Source organism: Typopeltis vanoorti, chromosome 7 (assembly GCF_054136105.1).
Source record: "Typopeltis vanoorti isolate ZY-2024b chromosome 7, IOZ_Tvanoo_1.0, whole genome shotgun sequence".
NCBI lineage: Eukaryota > Metazoa > Arthropoda > Arachnida > Uropygi > Thelyphonidae > Typopeltis > Typopeltis vanoorti.
In genome coordinates, this window is record NC_143555.1 from 153,699,683 (window position 1) to 153,717,983 (window position 18,301).

The window sequence follows — 18,301 nt, forward strand, 5'->3', positions numbered from 1 at the left end:
GTATATGGCATAGAGACATTTGCATAAATGGTACAGTCACAGCATTTCACTGCATACTAGGAGTATCATACATAATTTACATGTATCGCCCTAGTGGGAACGTTTCAAACTAATATTGGTTTTTGCGCAAAATAAAATTCCATTGCTGCACACATCATCGTGTTAAATATTAAATCATTCCACTTAGTAGTTACCCAGTTACAGCCTTTTGAAATGTAAACTTTAATTATAATCACCCTGTAGATAAATATTTGTCAAGCATGGTGCAGAAATCTTTCCTCCTTTCATTCAAACTTTCATCCAAAATCAGTTTTGGATGAAAGTTTGAATATAAGTTATTTCTCTGTTGAAAAGACAATGAAGCCTTCTACAGAGAGCACATTCTGAATTTGACACTTTTCATCAGAGAACAGCTAGAGAATCAGATGATCAACTATCATCTCAATATATTAACTTGAAGGTAACTTGAGTTTACAGTCTGTTATAGATATCCATATTAAGATTTTAGAGAAGAAGCGGTGATACTTTTTTTTAATTTAGTCGAAGCCTCCAGAAGGACAGACAACAGGCCCACTTGAGAGGACTAGTGTGGCTGAGGAACTGGATGGATGAAAGTGTGCATTAATCAAATCTATGTGAGATTTAAATCTTAATGATGGGAGCACTTCTAATCATTATGCATATAGAACCACTTTTAGCAAAATATCTTTTGAAAGAGCTTTCCAACCACAACACAATAATTAGTTTTTTTCACTGATGTATTTTTTGTTTATTTTTAGAGCAGGTCACTATATGTCCTACATTATTTTATTTAAATCAAATTGTGTACATTTAAAATTTGTGTTTATAATAATCAGATTCCTTTCTAAATGCAATTATACTGTAAAAAAAAACTAATTAGCAACTCTGTATTCGAATAAATAAATTCTACATTAGGTGTGTTGTGTTTACATATAATGTAATTTTTATACTACCTAACAAATGTGAAGACTTACTTGTAACATTAACATTTAAATTTAAATATATATGATGAAAAGCTTACTTGCTTTATTCAAAGTGTATGAAAATTCCCATTTTCAAGAAAGTGCTTCAATAATGAATCACGAGAATTTACCACTACATACTTTATAAATTAAATGGAAATTTTAACACACTGTGGGTCATGTGCAAAAGAGAAAAAACACAGTGACTAGGATATCAGCTGTTAGAGAAGGGAGAATATATGAAAGTTTGGTTTTCAATGGAGTCTTTTACATAGAAAACAAACAAAAAAAAAAAAAAAAAAAAAAAAAAAATTGAAATGCTGATTTTTAATGGAATTAAAAAAAAAAAAGAAATTGAGGATGTTTTTTAATGTTATGACAGTAGAAGCTGAGAGTTTCAAGTGTTTTTCGTGATTGCCTAAATTTTTATTTATTTATTTATTTAAAAAGAAATTAACACTCGTGAACTGAATTTTGTTGTTGGAATTTACAGAAATGGGTTTAAAAATATAATTTCAATTTTGGAAGTAACAAATAATATTTCTGTAATCGTGTCATCTGATTCATTAGGAAAAAATTCAAGATTGAAAAAATACTGTTTTCTTGGTTCTTTCAATTTTGTTTTCAAATTAAGTGGTGAAATCACAAAGGTTAGACAGCAGATTTCTTAATAAAGATAAAAAAATGTGCAGTTGTTTGCTGGAATTTTTTTTGCAAAATGATTTTCTACAGCAAGAAATTTCTGTTCTACTTAAGTTTACCATCAAGAACCTTTGTTGCTATTCCAACTCTGTAGTTGATCTTAACTGGTTTAATGAATGTGTCATAGTTAGGATGTAACTTACAGTTGACTCTTTTAGCATGCTCATTAAAGAGAACAGGATGGACAAAGCCAAACAGGCAATTCCATTATAGATTACTATATCTTTGCTCATTTCTTAAACACAATGATAGGCATAAGAAAGGAACATCTTTTGCTTTTAGGCAACAAGATAAATTTTTAATTTCTGATGTAGTCTAATTGAACTACACTGTATCATGTATAATGCTCATTAAGAGTGATTTTTATTTCTTTTATTTATTTAAACAATAAGGTTGATTTTGGACCCAATTCAATATAGTATTTTTGAATTTTTTGTAAAACTGGGATTTATAGAAAATAGTCCACAGTCACAGATGGATACACAATTTCTTTCAAGTGATCTTCCTACCTTCTGCTGAAATGTCTAGCATTTAGTTTGACTTAAACAGTCAGCAATACTTCAACATGTACCAGAAAACAAAGTATACCTCTAAGAAACAGAAGTGCTCCTGGCTGTTTCCTAGACCAACACTTTTTTTTTTTTTAAAGAAACGCTTCTTTGAAAAGCACATCAAGTGGTATGCAAAGGTTTCATTCAAAATTTCAAGTCTGTTAAAACCACAGAAAATTCCTAGGACATGTGCACTTTAAGAAGTGAAAGTACCTAGCTGCAAACAGGATAATTTTTTATTTCTTCAAAAGATGCACCATGAAGTCATAATTTGCATTTTATAACTTTCTGATTTACAGAAAATTATGTAGGGTGTTCTAAGGAATAGTAAGTTTCAGTTCTTACTATTCACTAGGGAATGGCGAGAACTGGAGGTGACCTTAGCTACCTGCCAGGAAAATATATTTTAAAAATATCTTCAAAAGGCATCAAGTGATAGAAGGCAAGGTTCATAGTTCAACATTTCTGACTAATAGTCTGACCTATGTTTGAACTGCAAAAAAAAAAAAAAAAGGAAGCAGCTGCCTTCTCACAGTAAATCCATATTTTTAAAACTTTCTATCATCATCAAATTCCTGCCATGTACCCTCAAGGGGTGTACAGGATATGATAGTACTACATTAAAAATTTACATCATTTTCAGACAAAAATTTCCTAGGATAATCAAAATGAAGTGTACAAGAAAAGCAAAGAAACAAGTTAAAAAAAAAAAATTCTATTCAAGATTATTATATCAGAGAACTTCAAATATGTTAAATATCGGAGATAAGAATTAGCATAAAGTTCTATTAACAATGTGCGTGCTGTTTCATTTGCACCACAGGTACTTTGGCTTTGCAATGACACTGCCTTGATGCACGGTCGTATTGTTAGAAATTACTTTGATAAGTCATTCACACTTAATTTAAGAGTATTAATTCACAACCCAGAATAATAAAAAAAACAACTAATATTTATTAATTTATTTGCTGATATTTCACTGGTATTACACCCAGCATCTTTAGACACAAAAACAGTTTGTCACAGTACATGAACAGCAACAATTTGGGACTACTTTAAAAAAAATTGTAACGGACCACACAAGGAACTAAAGTCCTAATTAGCACCATCTATTGTTGGATAGAGAGAGAAGTGAAGTATTAATCTGATCTTAAAATGCAGTTGATATGTAATAAATATCAGCTCTGCACTGCATTTAAACCTCGTGTCAAACTGGCAACTCTTATCTGTTCACCTAAGGGAAAACTATCTCCTTTATCACATCCAGGAGTATATGAAGTGTCCTGTACTTGTGACCTGGCTTACTATGAGCAGACAGGATGAAGTGTTAACATTCACCTAGGAGAATATAAAAATGGATTTAGCACTATTGTTATGGCAAGTCAAGACTAGCAGACAATGCCTTGGATACCCCTTCACACAGGATCAAATGGAAGAAAACAAAAGTGCTACACAGAAGTCATTAGTCAGAGAGATTGTTTTTGGAACCAGTAGCAGCTTTAAAATATTCTCCAAACCTCACTAAGTATAGCTATATCAATTTACTAAAAAAATCTGGGAGGCAGTCATTTTAAGATTAAAATTAATACTTGCTTTTACTCTCTCTTTATCCAATAATAGATGGCGCCAATTAGGACTTTAGTTCCTTGTGTTGTTCGTTACAAAAATATTGGTCACACTGTTATACCAAATTGTTCTTGTTTCGTGTCCTGTGACAAACTATTTTTGTGCTCTGAAGATGCTGGATATAATACCAGTGAAATATCAGCAAATAAATTAAATAAATATTAATTACTTTCTTATTATTCTGTGTTGTGAATTAATACTGTTAAATAAATTGACAAGAACTGCCAATGCATAAGCCTTTCTGCTCATTCATACTTTATTGGAGAAGGTTCTGAAATGCATGACTCCTTCATTATCAACGTGATACTGTATATTGCTTTGTAAACAAGTTTTGCATTTAACTACTCTCAATAGTCAAATTCTAACATTAGAGGATTCTATTTAAAAAATGAAAAAAAAAAGTATATAAATAAATGAACCATCACTACTAAATCTGTTACCTGTGGTTGATCCCCCTTCAAAATCTTGCAGAGCCTAGTGGATATTCCAGGTATACGAAGGGTAGTTTAGTGATGCTGACTAAAGCACACTAATATTCCTTCATAGTCAATGGCTTGCATTTCTGGTGACATGCAAACACTTGCAAGAATCAGCATCAGATGCGCCCAACATTTTTTTTTTTTTTTTTTAGAAGTTTCATGTGCACCATATGAACAGATGGCATAGGTCTGTCTTTTACTATAGACAAATACTTTTTTGTATTTGTCTGTCTTAAATTATTAATACCAACCACAGGTAAGGGAAAAAAAATAAAACAAGAAAGTTGACATAAAAGGCCTAACCATTGTAATATTCAGGGAATGACATGACTGGATGTAGTTATATAAAAAAAAGGAAGGCCATATAGAGAGAGAGAGAGAGAAAAGGGAGATAATAGAGAGAAATATAGGAAGAACAAGAGAAACACAACCAGGCAAATGAGAATAAAAAAGAAAAAAATGCTGGTGGAGGGTCACTGAACTATGAGCTAATCTAGTTTCTAGCAGGTCAATGAGGAATCATTCATGAAAAAGTATTCTGAGTTCAGAGGCACTAAATATTCTGTCAATCATTAAATGCCGGTCCAACTCCATCCAACCTCTGCAACAAGAAAAATAAGATGATTCAAGTTACATTATGTCTTCCTTAAATAGCATTGCTGTGAAATTCAGAATGTGCATTTAATAAAGCAAAACAAGCATATAAATGAATACACATACTCACACAAGGAAAAAAAAAATCTATGTTTAATATTTGAAAAAACTAATTTGCTGATATTTTAATATCCATTTAAATATCACACTAAATGAAAAAGAAAAAAATATGTTACACAAATCTTTAAACGTGAGAGAAAAAAATACATAAAAACAGTATAAAAGATGAGTTTTTATAGTAATTCTGAAAGAATGAAAAGGTGGAAATTTAACACTGGATTTTCCATTAGAGTTGTTCCGAATAAGTGAGCGATTAAGAGAATAAATGAACGAATGCATTAGTCTGCTATGCCGGGTTAGACAGTGAATGAACTACGGGTGGATGCTGGGTGTTTTAACAGATTTAAAGGAAATTACAGATTTAATTTCCTTTTTGATTTAAAGGAAATTACAGAAATAACAGATTTAAAGCAATTACAGATGCCAAATCTGACAAATATGCTGAAAATATACAGAGCAATAATTGAACATTATGTCAAGATGTGGAGTAATTTGATATCAATGACCACTCCTCTGCATCAAACTGAGTTCAGCAATACATATCAATTCAAACAATATCAACAATTTTTAACGCACGACTGAATAAAAGAAAACAAAAGTATTTTATGAGTAGGCAAACATGCTTTTCTTGGGTTAAATAAAAGTTTACAAAAGTAAAGGCTGCCTGGTGTATGCCTCATAACAATATGGAATGAAATGGCTTTACAGAAAGAGAAAGTCTGATAATACTGGACATGAAATTCAGTTGAATAAATTTGGATTAAAATGCATACTAAGTAAAAAAGATATATGTCAATAAGCCTATCAAGAACTTCAAATCTAATTATTTAAATTTTTTAAAAGATATTTATTCTCTTACAATATCTTTCCAGGTCATGCCACACCCTGCTTTTCTTTGCAAGTTTTTAATAAAATTAATAAAGCACATACCTAATCCTCTTGCAGCAACATCTGTTGCTATCAAAATTGGTTTAATTCCATATCGAAACTCTGAAACAGAAAATGATAAGGGAGATATATAAGTTCCAATATGATAATTATAGTAAATTGCCAAATTCAACATCCAAGATTTCCAAACTCATGGCAAAATATCTTTGCATTGTTAATCCATGAGTAGGTAATTTATTAATTGAATAATATGAATATCGTATATCATCCACACTTATATTACATATATTAATATTAATTTGTTAGTGTAATATAAGTCACCAAGTCATAAACTGACTTGGATAAGAGAATAGCTGATGGAACAAGTACAAAAAAGAGGTATTGGAGGAGAGTGAATCTGCTATATTTAAGGTGACATGAGGTGTTCCCTAGGAATCTATATACAGAATTAATGACATTGGGAAAGACTTGATAGATATTCCATCATTTCCTGATGATGTAAAGACAGGCAGGGCAATCAGCGATGTGCAGCACTTATAAAATAACTTAAATGGGTTGGAACTGTGGACAAATTATCATTTACTCACAGTTCCAGCCATCTGTTGCCAAGTGCAAATTTAATGAGTAAATCATCATCACCATATTTGCACCTTATGTTCTAGTTGACTTACCTTATTAGTACTCACTGACTTCCATGTTTTGCTGTTCCTTATATTTCTTATCCTTTCTTCAGTGTTGCATGGTGATCAGCATTCATTTTAGAAATTATAGACTTCACAACCGTGTTATATTTTAATTTTCTGATATTTCGACCTTAATATTAAGGTCATCATCTGGAGTATATACAAATATACAAGCTGAGTTACATTTCACACAGTAAGCTAAAGAAACAATGATTTGATCACCGGTTATTCCATTGGCATGACCCCTAGTAAAAAAAAAAAACCACAGATAAAATTACAAATTAATTAATTATTTAGAAACTACATCAAAGTTCCTCATGGGCTCACTTTAGTGAGTACGGTCATGGCAACCCTGAGGTACCCGATGCTGGACCATGCCTTACTTCATGTAATATACATCTGTTATATTATCTGTAGACTAGTCCTTCCTCTTCTTTCTTTGCTTCTTGCTCCTTACCCCAATGCAATTAGAGTATTCGAGGGCTAGGGGTGAATCTTTCCTATCTTGTTAAGTCATTTCGTCTTATGCAGCCACCGAAGGGGGCAAGCTAGCCCCAATAGGTGCCAGTACCAAGCACGGATAAATGGTGAGAGTTGACGTCAGGAAGGGCATCTGGTTGTAAAACTTCACTGCCAGCTCTAGGTGACAGTGAAGTTTGATCAAATGAGTCGAAAAGAAAGTGATACAAGGGCTAGAGCATACCCCTTAAGCGACGAGCAGCCACATTGCCCTACAGCTGCGAGAAATGGACAAGAACTACCGTATCAAGGGTGAGTGCGGTTAAAGAAGTGAGCCCAGCAAGTAGAGAGAATGTTGCGAGTGGGAACACTGAATGTTGGAAGCATGGCTGGAAGGGAAAGAGAGGTGGCAGACATGATGAGGAAGAGGAAGTTAGACATTTTATGTGTGCAGAAGAGAAGGTGGAAGGGGGGCAAGGCATAGGAACTAGGAGATGGGTATAAATTGTTCTACTCTGGAGCGAATAAAGAGGGAAGAAATTGTGTCGCAATTGTGGTGTGTGGCAGAATCAAGGGAGAAGTACTGGAAGTGGGTAGGAGGAATGATAGGATCATGCGAATGTAATGGGTCTTGGAGAAAAGCAATTGGTCATCTTATGTGTATATGCCCACAAGTTGGCTGGACAGCTGAAGAGAAAGATGAATCCTGGAACGTGCTAGATGAAGAAATGAGGGAACTGGCATAAAACAAGATAGTGATCAAAGGAGACTTGAATGGACACATAGGGAGACAGAATAAGGACTGTGGAAGGGTGCATGGCGGCTGGAATGGAAAGAAAGGATGAACCAGGAAGGAGAGAGGATTGTGGACTTTGCAGTAGCATTTGATCTGGCAATTGTGAATTCATTTTTCTACAAGAGGGAAGAACATTTGATAACATTTAGAAGTGGTAACAATAGTTCACAAATTGACTACATTTTGACTAGAAGAAAACATCTTAAGGCAGTAACAAATTGTAAGGTAATCCCAACAGATCAAGTGGCGCAGCAACACAGGCTGCTGTGCGCAGACTTTAAAATAAGGTCAAAGATAAGAACCTTTGGAAGCCATGGGAGGAAGACAATTAAGTGGTTTCGCTTAAAAGAAGAGAGTGTGAGGAATCATTTTAGGAGAAGGTGTTAGAGAGGATTTCGGATGGACTAGAAAGTGTACAAGATTGGTGGAGACATAATTCAAAAGAAATTCTAAGCTATGCAATTGAGGTGCTTGTTGAAACATCCAGAAAGATTAGAGAGCAGAAGGAGGGTTGATGGTGGAATAATAATGTACAAAAAAGCAGTGACGGCTAAGAGGAAGGCAAAGCAGAAGTGAGACGAGTCAAGAGTCGAAAAGAATGGAGAGGAGTACAGAGAAAAAGTGAGAAGCCAAGAGAGTTGTTACACAGGCGAAGGCCATGGCATATCAAGACCTTTATGATCCATTAGAAACAAATAAAGGACAGAGAAAGATTTATCGATTGGCAAAATGTAGAAATAAGGCATCAAAGGACATCGTACATGTGAGGCAGATCAAAGACTCTGGAGGAAGGGCATTAAGGAGAGATGTGAATATAAGAAACAGATGGAGAATATACTTTGAAGGGTTTTTGAATGAAGAAAATGCAAGGACTCAGAGAGAAGTTGGGGAGCCTTATGAGTGGATAGTGCAGAACATTAGTGGAGTGGAAGTGATAAAGGCCATAAAGAGGATGAAGAATGGAAAATCGGTGGGTCCAGACAGGATCCCACTGGAGGCATGGAAGGCACTGGGGGAAGAGGGAATTGACCTAATGTGGGACCTGTTAATAAAAGTTTGTCAACGGGAAAATATACCCACGGAATGGAGGGAAAGTACTCTTGTCCCCATCTACAAGAGTAAAGGGGATGCACAAGACTGTGAGAATTACAGAGGAATAAGGTTGATGTCCCACACAATGAAAATCCTATAGATGGAGATTGCAAAGGAGCACTTCATGCCTGGTCGATCGACAACAGATGCTATCTTTGGGTTACGGCAGATGATGGAAAAGTTTCGAGAGAAGCAATGGGAGCTACATCTGGTATTTATTGATCTGGAGAAAATGTATGATAGAGTGCCAAGGCAAGAAGTCTGGATATGTCTGAGGGAGAAGGTACCGTAGAAATATGTCAGGCTGGTGCAGGAGATGTACAGAAATGTGAAGACAAGAGTTCGGACCTGCCTGGGAGAGACAGTTGGCTTGCATCAAGGTTCAGCATTAAGAATGTTCCTGTTTGATATTGTGATGGTGGTGAGAGAAGACATGCCTTGGACTGTGTTGAATGCAGATGACATCATGCTGTGTGCAGAATTAAAAGAAGAAGTGGCAGCTAAACTGGAAAGTTGGAGGAAAGTACTGGAAGAGAGAGGTATGAGACTGAGCAGAAGTAAGACAGAGTATATGTGTTGCAAAGTGGATGGCAGCCAGAAGACAGATCTGGAGCTGGAAGGAAATGTCACCAGGAAGGTCAGTGACTTTAGATACTTAGGTTCAACAGTGAAAGAGGATGGTGAGGCTGAGAAGGAAGTGAGATGCAGGAGTGCTATGCGATAAGAGGGTGCCAATCAATCTAAAATGCAAAATCTACACGATAGCAGTGAGACCAGCTTTGACATATGCTATGGAAACTGTGGCCCTGAGGAAAAATAACATCAGCAGGATGGAGGTAGCGGAGATGAGAATGCTTAGGTGGATGTGCGGTGTGACCAGAAAGGATCGTCTGAGAAATGACTATTGTTATAACGTCGTAGTAGTAGGTAATATTTACTTAATTTGGTTTATCTCCTTTACTTAACTATCTCTTGAATAATTTGTCCTATCTCAGCAGTGCCTATAACGTGTCTGTCTTTGTCTTACTATTATATACTTCAGCCCATCAGATTATCACGTGCGCGAGTCTGATCTACAAAGGGATTGTCTCAAGGTTAAGCCAACTCCTTGGTAACAAAGCTTCTAAAGTTAACTTCTCATAAGGTTCTGGGAAAATTTGTTTGTTTTGCTGCACCACCCAGAACCCTTAGATTGGAAAAACTTCCCAGTCAAGAAGTGAACCTTCAGATATACACTTGGTTAATCTGATATATTTCTATACTAAGTTATCGATTATCAATACCTTCTATAATTAACCATGTTTGCAGTCGTGGCCTTAATTAACAATTATCTCCCGCTTAGATCCGAATAATTTATGAGTGGTGCATCGGATTCTTAGACACAGGCAACCAAATTAATAAGAGCAAAAGGTTTATTTAACATAATGATCATCATACAGAATAAAGAACTTTATTCTGTATGATCACGTGGTTGCTGGTTTGCCTGTTCAGAAACCAGTGCGTTTCGGGTTTGGAAAATATGTTTGAGATGAGAGGAGTTCGACAACTGAGGTTCCACTGTATTTTATATAATGATTTCACAAATTTAAAAGAAAACTAGAATTTATTAAATACTCCTATAGATTTTCCCTATCCCTATCTTGGCATCAAACACTTGTTTTGCCAATCTTTCCTCGCCCATGCTATTTAAGTGACCATACCACCTTAAATTAGCTCTGCTTAGATATTTTTGAATGCTAACAATGCCAAGTCCATTTCTAATATCTTCACTTTTAATATAATTCTGCTACTGTTGCCATCTGTTCACTCCTCTCTAATCTAATATTTCTCAGAATTCTCGTATTTGTGGTATCTGGTCTTTGATCGAGTGCTTTATTTCTAACCCAACTCAGATCCATAACTTAAAACTAGTTTCAACACTTTCTTGGTGTTTTGGCTAATTTCTCTCTTATTCCATATGAATTTATTCAGCTGTCTACTTACCATACCAGTTTTGCTTATTTTGTTGTCTATTTCAAGATTTAACTTATCATCTTTGCTAAAAACCGTACCTAAATATCTGAAATATTTTTCTTGTTCTATAGGCTCTCAATTCAGAATGCAATTGATGTGATCATGTTTCTACTTATTTTCATAGTTTGGTCTTTTTATTGTTGAGTTTCATGCCAAATTTGTTACACATGTTATTCAATTTAGTTAGAGAATCCTGAAGACTTGCACCAGATGTGTTTATAAGTACAATATCACCTACATAAAGCAAAGAGCTAAGTTTGATACTTTCAATTTTAATATGAGGTTTAATGCCACTTTCTTTCATATTGTAATATTGTATGTATGTAATATGTATGACAACATTGTAATATATATAGATAATTAATTCGAGTGGAGATAATGTGCATCCTTGTCTTACGCCCTGATTTTACATCAAACCATCTTCCTGTATTTCCTTGAATTCTAACTGCTGACCTACAATTAAATGTAGACTACGTACTGCTCTGTATAATGTTCCATTTACCACATATAACTGTAGTGTTTTGAAAAGTGTTTCTGTGAGCACATTGTCATATGCCTTTTCCAGATCTACAAAACTAACCTGTAAAGTACAGTTCCTTGTCATATTCCAATAATTATTCAACTATTTGTCATTGTAAAGTGAAAATCTGATCTTGACAACATCTATTTGGCTTGAACCCAACTTGTTCTTCTCCAAGTTTCTCTCCCACAATTTTTCTCAACTTCTTTTAAGTATGCTGGCATAAATCTTTCCTGGAACACTTAATGGAGAAATTCTATAATTCTCAGATTTAGCGTTATTTCCTTTTTTATATATGGGAACTATTAGAGCTCTACTACAATTCAATCCATACTTAAGCATTTCTGGTCAAATATCATCTACTTCAGCTGCCTTTCTACATTTCAAGTTTTTGATAGCTTTTTCTACCTCAAGTATTCATATGTACTCCTCTTTACATTTTACTTGAAAATTTTCTTGTATGGTTCTGTCACTGTCTGTTTGTTTCATTTAACAGTCTTTCAAAGTAATATACCCCAGACATCTAGGATATAATTTTTCTTCAGTTTTCATGACACTTTTATCATCTCTGATTTCTTTTACAATACTCTTTTCTCCATTTCTAAGCTTTTTCAGTAGCCTCCAGAACATTTTGCCACCTTCCTGATATTTTCTATATTCTTATCAAAGTCTTCCCATGACTTTTGTTATAGCTTAGCTTGCTTACTTTTTTCTCTGTATTCTTTAAGGGCATCTGCCAACTTATTTTCTAGGAACTTTTGGAACCTCCAGAACTGCTTCTTTAACTTCTTGTGCCCATCATGACATTCTTATTTTTCTGTCCTTACAGACAACTTTGCCACATACTTTCCTGACTGAATCAATCAGTCTTCTTCAGAGTTTGCAAATGAGACTCCAAGGTTTGGTTGTTGTTTTCAAACTGCTTCAAATTTTCTTCAATAATGTTTGTAAACTGAGTGTACAGTTTATCTGTAAAAATAGCTCAACTTTAATTATTTTTAAAACTTTGTTACATCTTGTTCTTTTTCACTTCTTGTTCATTTCTTTATCCATTTTTATCCTGTTTAGCACTAAGTAATGGTAATTTTCAATTTCAAATCTTCTGCACACTCTAGTATCTTAAATCACCATGAAGATATCACTATCAACAATGAGTCTATGAGTCAATGATTCTTTTCTTATTTCTTGTGTCTTCTCTCCACATGAACAGGTACACATCTTTATGTTAGAATATGGTGTTAGTAATGACTAGTCCGTGTCCTGAACAGAAGTCCAATAAATACTTACCATTATTATTATTAGCTTTGTCCTTTTCCTCAAATTTTCCCAAAACATTCCTATATGCATGGTGGGATTCATTTCCCAATCTGCTGTTCAAATTTCCAACAAGGACAACTTTGTCCATTCTCTTTATGTCAGCTGTCTGTTCCAATGAAAAAAAAAAATGTTCCACTTCTTCTTCGTTAGTTGGACTATAGGCACAAATAAGTTTCATTATTCATTTATCCATTTTGAAGCATGCCCACATCACTCTACTTGAAACTGTCTTCCAATCAAGAAGTTTATCTTCATGTTTGGTGTTGAATGCTATCGCTACTCTTTTCTTTCCTTTATTGCTTGAATATCACATCCTATATTTAGTAAGATCTCACCTGAGTTTGTATTCTTTGTCTCAGTAATGGTAATTATGTTTATTTAGTAGTTTTCCAGTTCTTCTGCAAGTTTGATTTCCTTTCCATTAATACTCATATTGGTGGTTCGTATCTTCAGTTTTTCTGACACTGAATTTATTATTTTTCTTCTAGATATCGCAACTATTAAACAGTATTAGCATCTAAGGAATATGTTTGATCTAATAATTTGTTTAATTTGTTAAGCTGGCTTGGTGTAGGATCTCTGCCGATTATGCTTTATGTAGTCTATCTCGTAGTAGATTGTAGTAGGTCGCTCACTTCATGTCATGGTGGACAGTTTACTCCCCTCAGATTTCCCCACCAATGCAAGAATACCCCAGGATTCTATTATTTCACCCACTCTCTTCCTCTTGTATATAAATGACATGCCCTCACAGACTTCCAATCCTATCCAGAGCTTAGCTGATGACAGCATACTTCATTCCTCCTTTTTATTTGACAAACCTGTTAGTGTTCAGGTATTAGAATCCTCAAGATCTACCAAGACGACGGACCTACACTCAGATCTTCTAGCCAATTGGGCAAGGTTAACCTTATAAACTTCAATGCCACCAAAACTCAGTCCTGCCTGATCTGTTGCAAGAAAGAGCTTGTATCCTACCCCCCCTACCTTCAGTAATACTGAGATATTCAAACACGATCAGATTTCTCTTCTTGGAATGACCAGCACCTCTGATCTTTCCTGGCAACTATAGCTTCTGCAGCTGACAAAAAACTTGGTGTACTCGTTCGCACAAGACACTACTTCACACCTGCTAACTCTATACAAAATCCAAATCCACCCAGCCATGAATATTATTCCCATATGTGGGGTACTGCACCAAAATGCTTTCTACGATTGCACGATTCTATCCAGAAGAGGGCTAATTAATGATCCCTCTCTCACAGACATTCAGTTTCTGCCTTGTGCCTCTTCTACAGATGCTTTCATTGACGGTGCTCTGCTGAATTGGCCACTATCATTCCTCCAAAATCATTAAAACAAGAGCCACTGCTAACCAACATCCTTTTACAGTCCATCATGAAACTCACCAAACCAACTTCACTGCCTCCTCTTTCATTCCATCTACTTCTGTCCTTTGGAACAGTCTCCCCACTCTTCAACAAAGATTACAACCCCAGCTGTTCAAGCAAAATGTGAACAGACTCCTCCTCTCTTCTATTCCTCTTGCCCACACATGACACTAATGTGCTATAGGTCTTGTAGCCTTTCGTGTGTGGATCAGATATTAAAAAAAAAAAAAAAAAAAAAAAAAAAAAAAAAAAAAAAAAAAGAGTAAAACATAAGTTTGCAATTATAGTCAACAATATCCATCAAAACATTGCATTCACTTTGTTGGATTTTGTTACAATGTTAGTATTTTAGTGCAAAGACTAGAAAAATCTGTGCAATCTGAAACCATAGTTTGTTAGCTTTATCTGTGCACAAATCCTTGTCATTTTCTACACCTACCATGAAGTTTAAATGAGGCGCAAATGCAAAATTTGGAACTTTTGACAATTCATTTAATACACCGTTGGTAAAAGGTCGGTTAGTCATATTTATGAGCCATTTGTCATGAACAGAATTGGGTGACTGTTGAAAAAACTGATTGCGTCTTTGTTCTAATATTTCAAACTTATGAATCAATTTCTGTTTATAAGTTAGTGAGCGCATCTGGCTGAGGGAAGAGAAATTCTACAAACCAAGTTGAAATGTTCAGAACTGAGATCATTCTTCTGTAGAATTTTAAGTTCATATAGTTTAGTGAAAAAAGAGATTCTTAGTATCATATATCCTCTCTGACAGTAGAGCCTTGCTAGATCTTTGGTAAATCTTCCAAGCAGAACAAGACTTAATAGTCTCCTTCAGTGCTTTTTTTCTGGAAAAAAAAAAGGTGCCGGTACTCACCATTAAGATGTTATTACACCAACTTCCACACTTTCAACATATCCTCCGATATACCCTCATCGTCTCTAGATTGCTTCTTGCTTTTGCATCAACTGCAGAATGATGACCTCGGAGCAGCCATAAGTCCCATCTTTGCTAGTGTTGAATTGAGTGAGAGGAGGTCCTGCTATCCTGATGAACATAGTGCAGAAGTTGTGCGTACAAGCAAGAAGACCTAGATGAAGTTACTGTAAGATTCATCTGAGAAAAACCCCTTACACATTCACTGGAAGATATTGCAATTATGCCCAAAGTGTGCTTTATAGGAAGTAGTATGTCCGGGAACTTTATTTTCTTGAAGATATTCACGGAAACCACGAACTTCATTTAAGCAAAATTTGCGGCCTAACTTTTTAATTTCGGCTTCACCAAATGTCAGATGTTTCCCAGGATTTTCTGGCCAATATTTGGAATCTAAAATCTTAGCACATTCAGGCAAATCAGCATCATCTCCTTCAAGCAGACACTTTCCAAAAACTTCTTTCAGACTTTTATAGTAAGCAGGTGAACTTATTGCAGGACTGTGTCTTTCATTTTTGTGAGTTCAATCCCTTTGAACTTCATGTTCTTCTGACTTTGAAAAGAAATACTGTAGTAAGGACCAGGATTTTCAATTATTTCTTCAAAAAGTTGAACTGTATTCTTTATCTTCCTGTCTGCTTTGTACAAGTCAAGATTTCTCTCTTGTAAATCTAGACTTACTTCACTAAGTTCTTGGAGAGCATCACACACAAGGCCCAAATCAAGAACAAACTTGCATGACGTTATTTTTCTTAAAAGGCCCTCATAAAGAAAGCAATCTGTTTTGCTTCTTCTGCCTCCAGAAAGTGATGGGAGAGCTTCAAAGTCCTGCCACACTGCAGAAACAGTGCAAAACCAGAAGCAACCCAGCGAGTGCTTAAAATTCTGCCAATTGCTAGCACAAGGAAACTTCTCTTACATTAGCCTCCTTACACCATTACGGCTGCACCATCACAAGTTACAGACAATAAATACTCCATTTTACGTAATCTTTAGATAACCTTAACACTCAAGATGACTAAATAAAAAGTTTAGAATTCCTCTAGCAGTTACATCTGATAATTCAATCAAATCTAGGAAAAGACTCTGAGGAGCCGAAAGTTCAGGAAGAACTACATGAACAATAACAATCAATGTTGTTATTCACAGTTGACGATTCATCGATAAGTAACGATATTTTGTTCTTGGAGTTCATTATATTGTCTATTAATGTTTTTCTCATTTCATTTGCGATGTGGCTCACAATGTTAATGCAACCATTTGCAGAATGAAGAATATATCCCACGTCTAGGCCATTAAGGTCCTGTAAATTTATTTCATCTTCAAAGTTATGTTAAATGATTGATTTCTCCTCGCAACTTTGTAAGCGGTTTGAAACACTTTTTCCTGTTACATCTTTATTATGAGACAAAGTATTTAGGAAAACTTTCTGTAATGTTTTGTTTTTTGCTTCAGATTTTATTTTTTGGCACTATTTGTGCGCTGCACTCTTATGATCATAAATCTTTTTTCTTAATGACATTAACTGTTGTTTGCGAGATTCTCCAAATGCCCACTCTGCTGAAATGTTCGTTTCCAAGTGTTTATCGACAGCAAGACTTCCAACATCACGACACACTTTACAGCCCAACATTTTATTCTTGACATACAGCCACTCGTTTCTCTCGTAGAAGTCATTTTTCTGCAAAAGACTCCAACATTCGAGGCAATCATCAGAATCTGCTTCCTTTTGACCACGTGGATCTTCGGTCTTGGTTTCATGATCCCCTTCACCAAGTGTATTTTTAGTGCTAGTTTTCTGTTTTACAGGATCACAAGTAGATTCAACAATTTCTGCTTCTTCAGCCTTCCTTTTTTTTACTTATTGGCATACAGTAACTACTTATTTTACTCATTTTGAACAATGATTGCACTGATTTAACTTAGATTAATTCAAAACTCACGTGAACACCTGCCTGTTGCAGAGTGAATATAGAACTGACAAACTGATATTGGAAGCAATCAGAAATGATAACTAATATTTAAGGAATTGACAGCGTATACTAGAAATATAGATTAAATAAACTTTAATATATACATTCCGATATTTTGGCGAACGTCACGTTGCCATCTTCTTGGGAACTTACTAAAAGACACGTGCACACAAGTACTAATAACAGCAAATGAGACTGAAGCTAGCGTTTCCTAAAGTCCTGATGGTGCCCCCTGGCGGGCTATATTGGTAGTTCTTGGCCTTTGGGCTGAAGTTCTTCTGATAAAAGTTTCCCAAATTTGGGGCAGTTTCATGCATCCAAATTTGTTGAGGTTTGGCATGTTCCTAAGGGCCAAGGCTGATTCCATGAATAGTCTTTCATACTTGAACTTGCTGCGGTGTATTACTGTGGCTTTCTTCCATCTTATTCTGTGGCGAGTATCCAGAGCGTGGTCTGCAAGCCCAGAGTGGCTGTACTGGTAAAATCGGATGTAATCCTTGTGTTCTGAGATTCTGATATTTGCTGTCCTGCCTGTTTGGCCAAAGTAGGACAGTTTATAGCTGCAAGGGACCTGGTATACACCAGGTAGGTCTAGGGGAAGTGGTTGGTCTTTGGTGGAGCGGATAAGGGATGCCAGTTTTCTATGTGGTCTGTAACAAGTGGTCAAGTCATGTTTTTTTAGGATTTTTTTGATTTTTTCCGAGGTGCCTCTGATGTAGGGAATCGTGATAGATTTAGAGTAATCTTTTTTGTGAAGGGGAGGGGGTGGTGGGTTGTGGATAACTGGGTTAAGTATTTTTTGGAGGGGGTAGCCGTTGGCTGAGAAAGTGTCACGGATGTGATTTAGTTCAGTGGTTAGGGCTTGATCATTAGAACAGATTATTTTTGCCCTGTTGAATAATGTTTTAATAACTCCATATTGTTGTGAGGGGGGGGGATTGTTGGTGAATGTATCTGCCTGTATGGGTGGGTTTTCTATAAACTGAGAAAACCAAGGTTCCACCAGGTTGGCGGGTGACTAGTGTGTCTAGGAAGGGGAGGTTATTGTTTTCCTCTTTTTCCAGGGTGAATTTGATTCTAGGGTGTTGGTTGTTCAAGTGTGTTAGGAAGGAGAGGAGTGAATCCGGGCCATGTGGCCAAATAGCGAAAACATCATCAACGTAGCGAAGCCATATGG

General features: G+C 35.6%; 1 protein-coding gene across 2 annotated transcripts in view; it reads right to left on the minus strand.

Moving 5' to 3' along the window:
- LOC150105224 (uncharacterized) overlaps window positions 1-18,301 on the minus strand; it is a 378,667-nt gene that overhangs the window by 97,173 nt on the left and 263,193 nt on the right. For both annotated transcript variants that reach the window (XR_016548564.1, XM_090395544.1), the window contains exon 12: window positions 5,986-6,045. Coding sequence is in view for 1 of the 2 variants with exons in the window: in XM_090395544.1 (XP_090251670.1) it covers window positions 5,986-6,045 (60 nt within the window). In the remaining variant the exon portion in view is untranslated. The remainder of the gene's footprint in view (window positions 1-5,985; window positions 6,046-18,301) is intronic.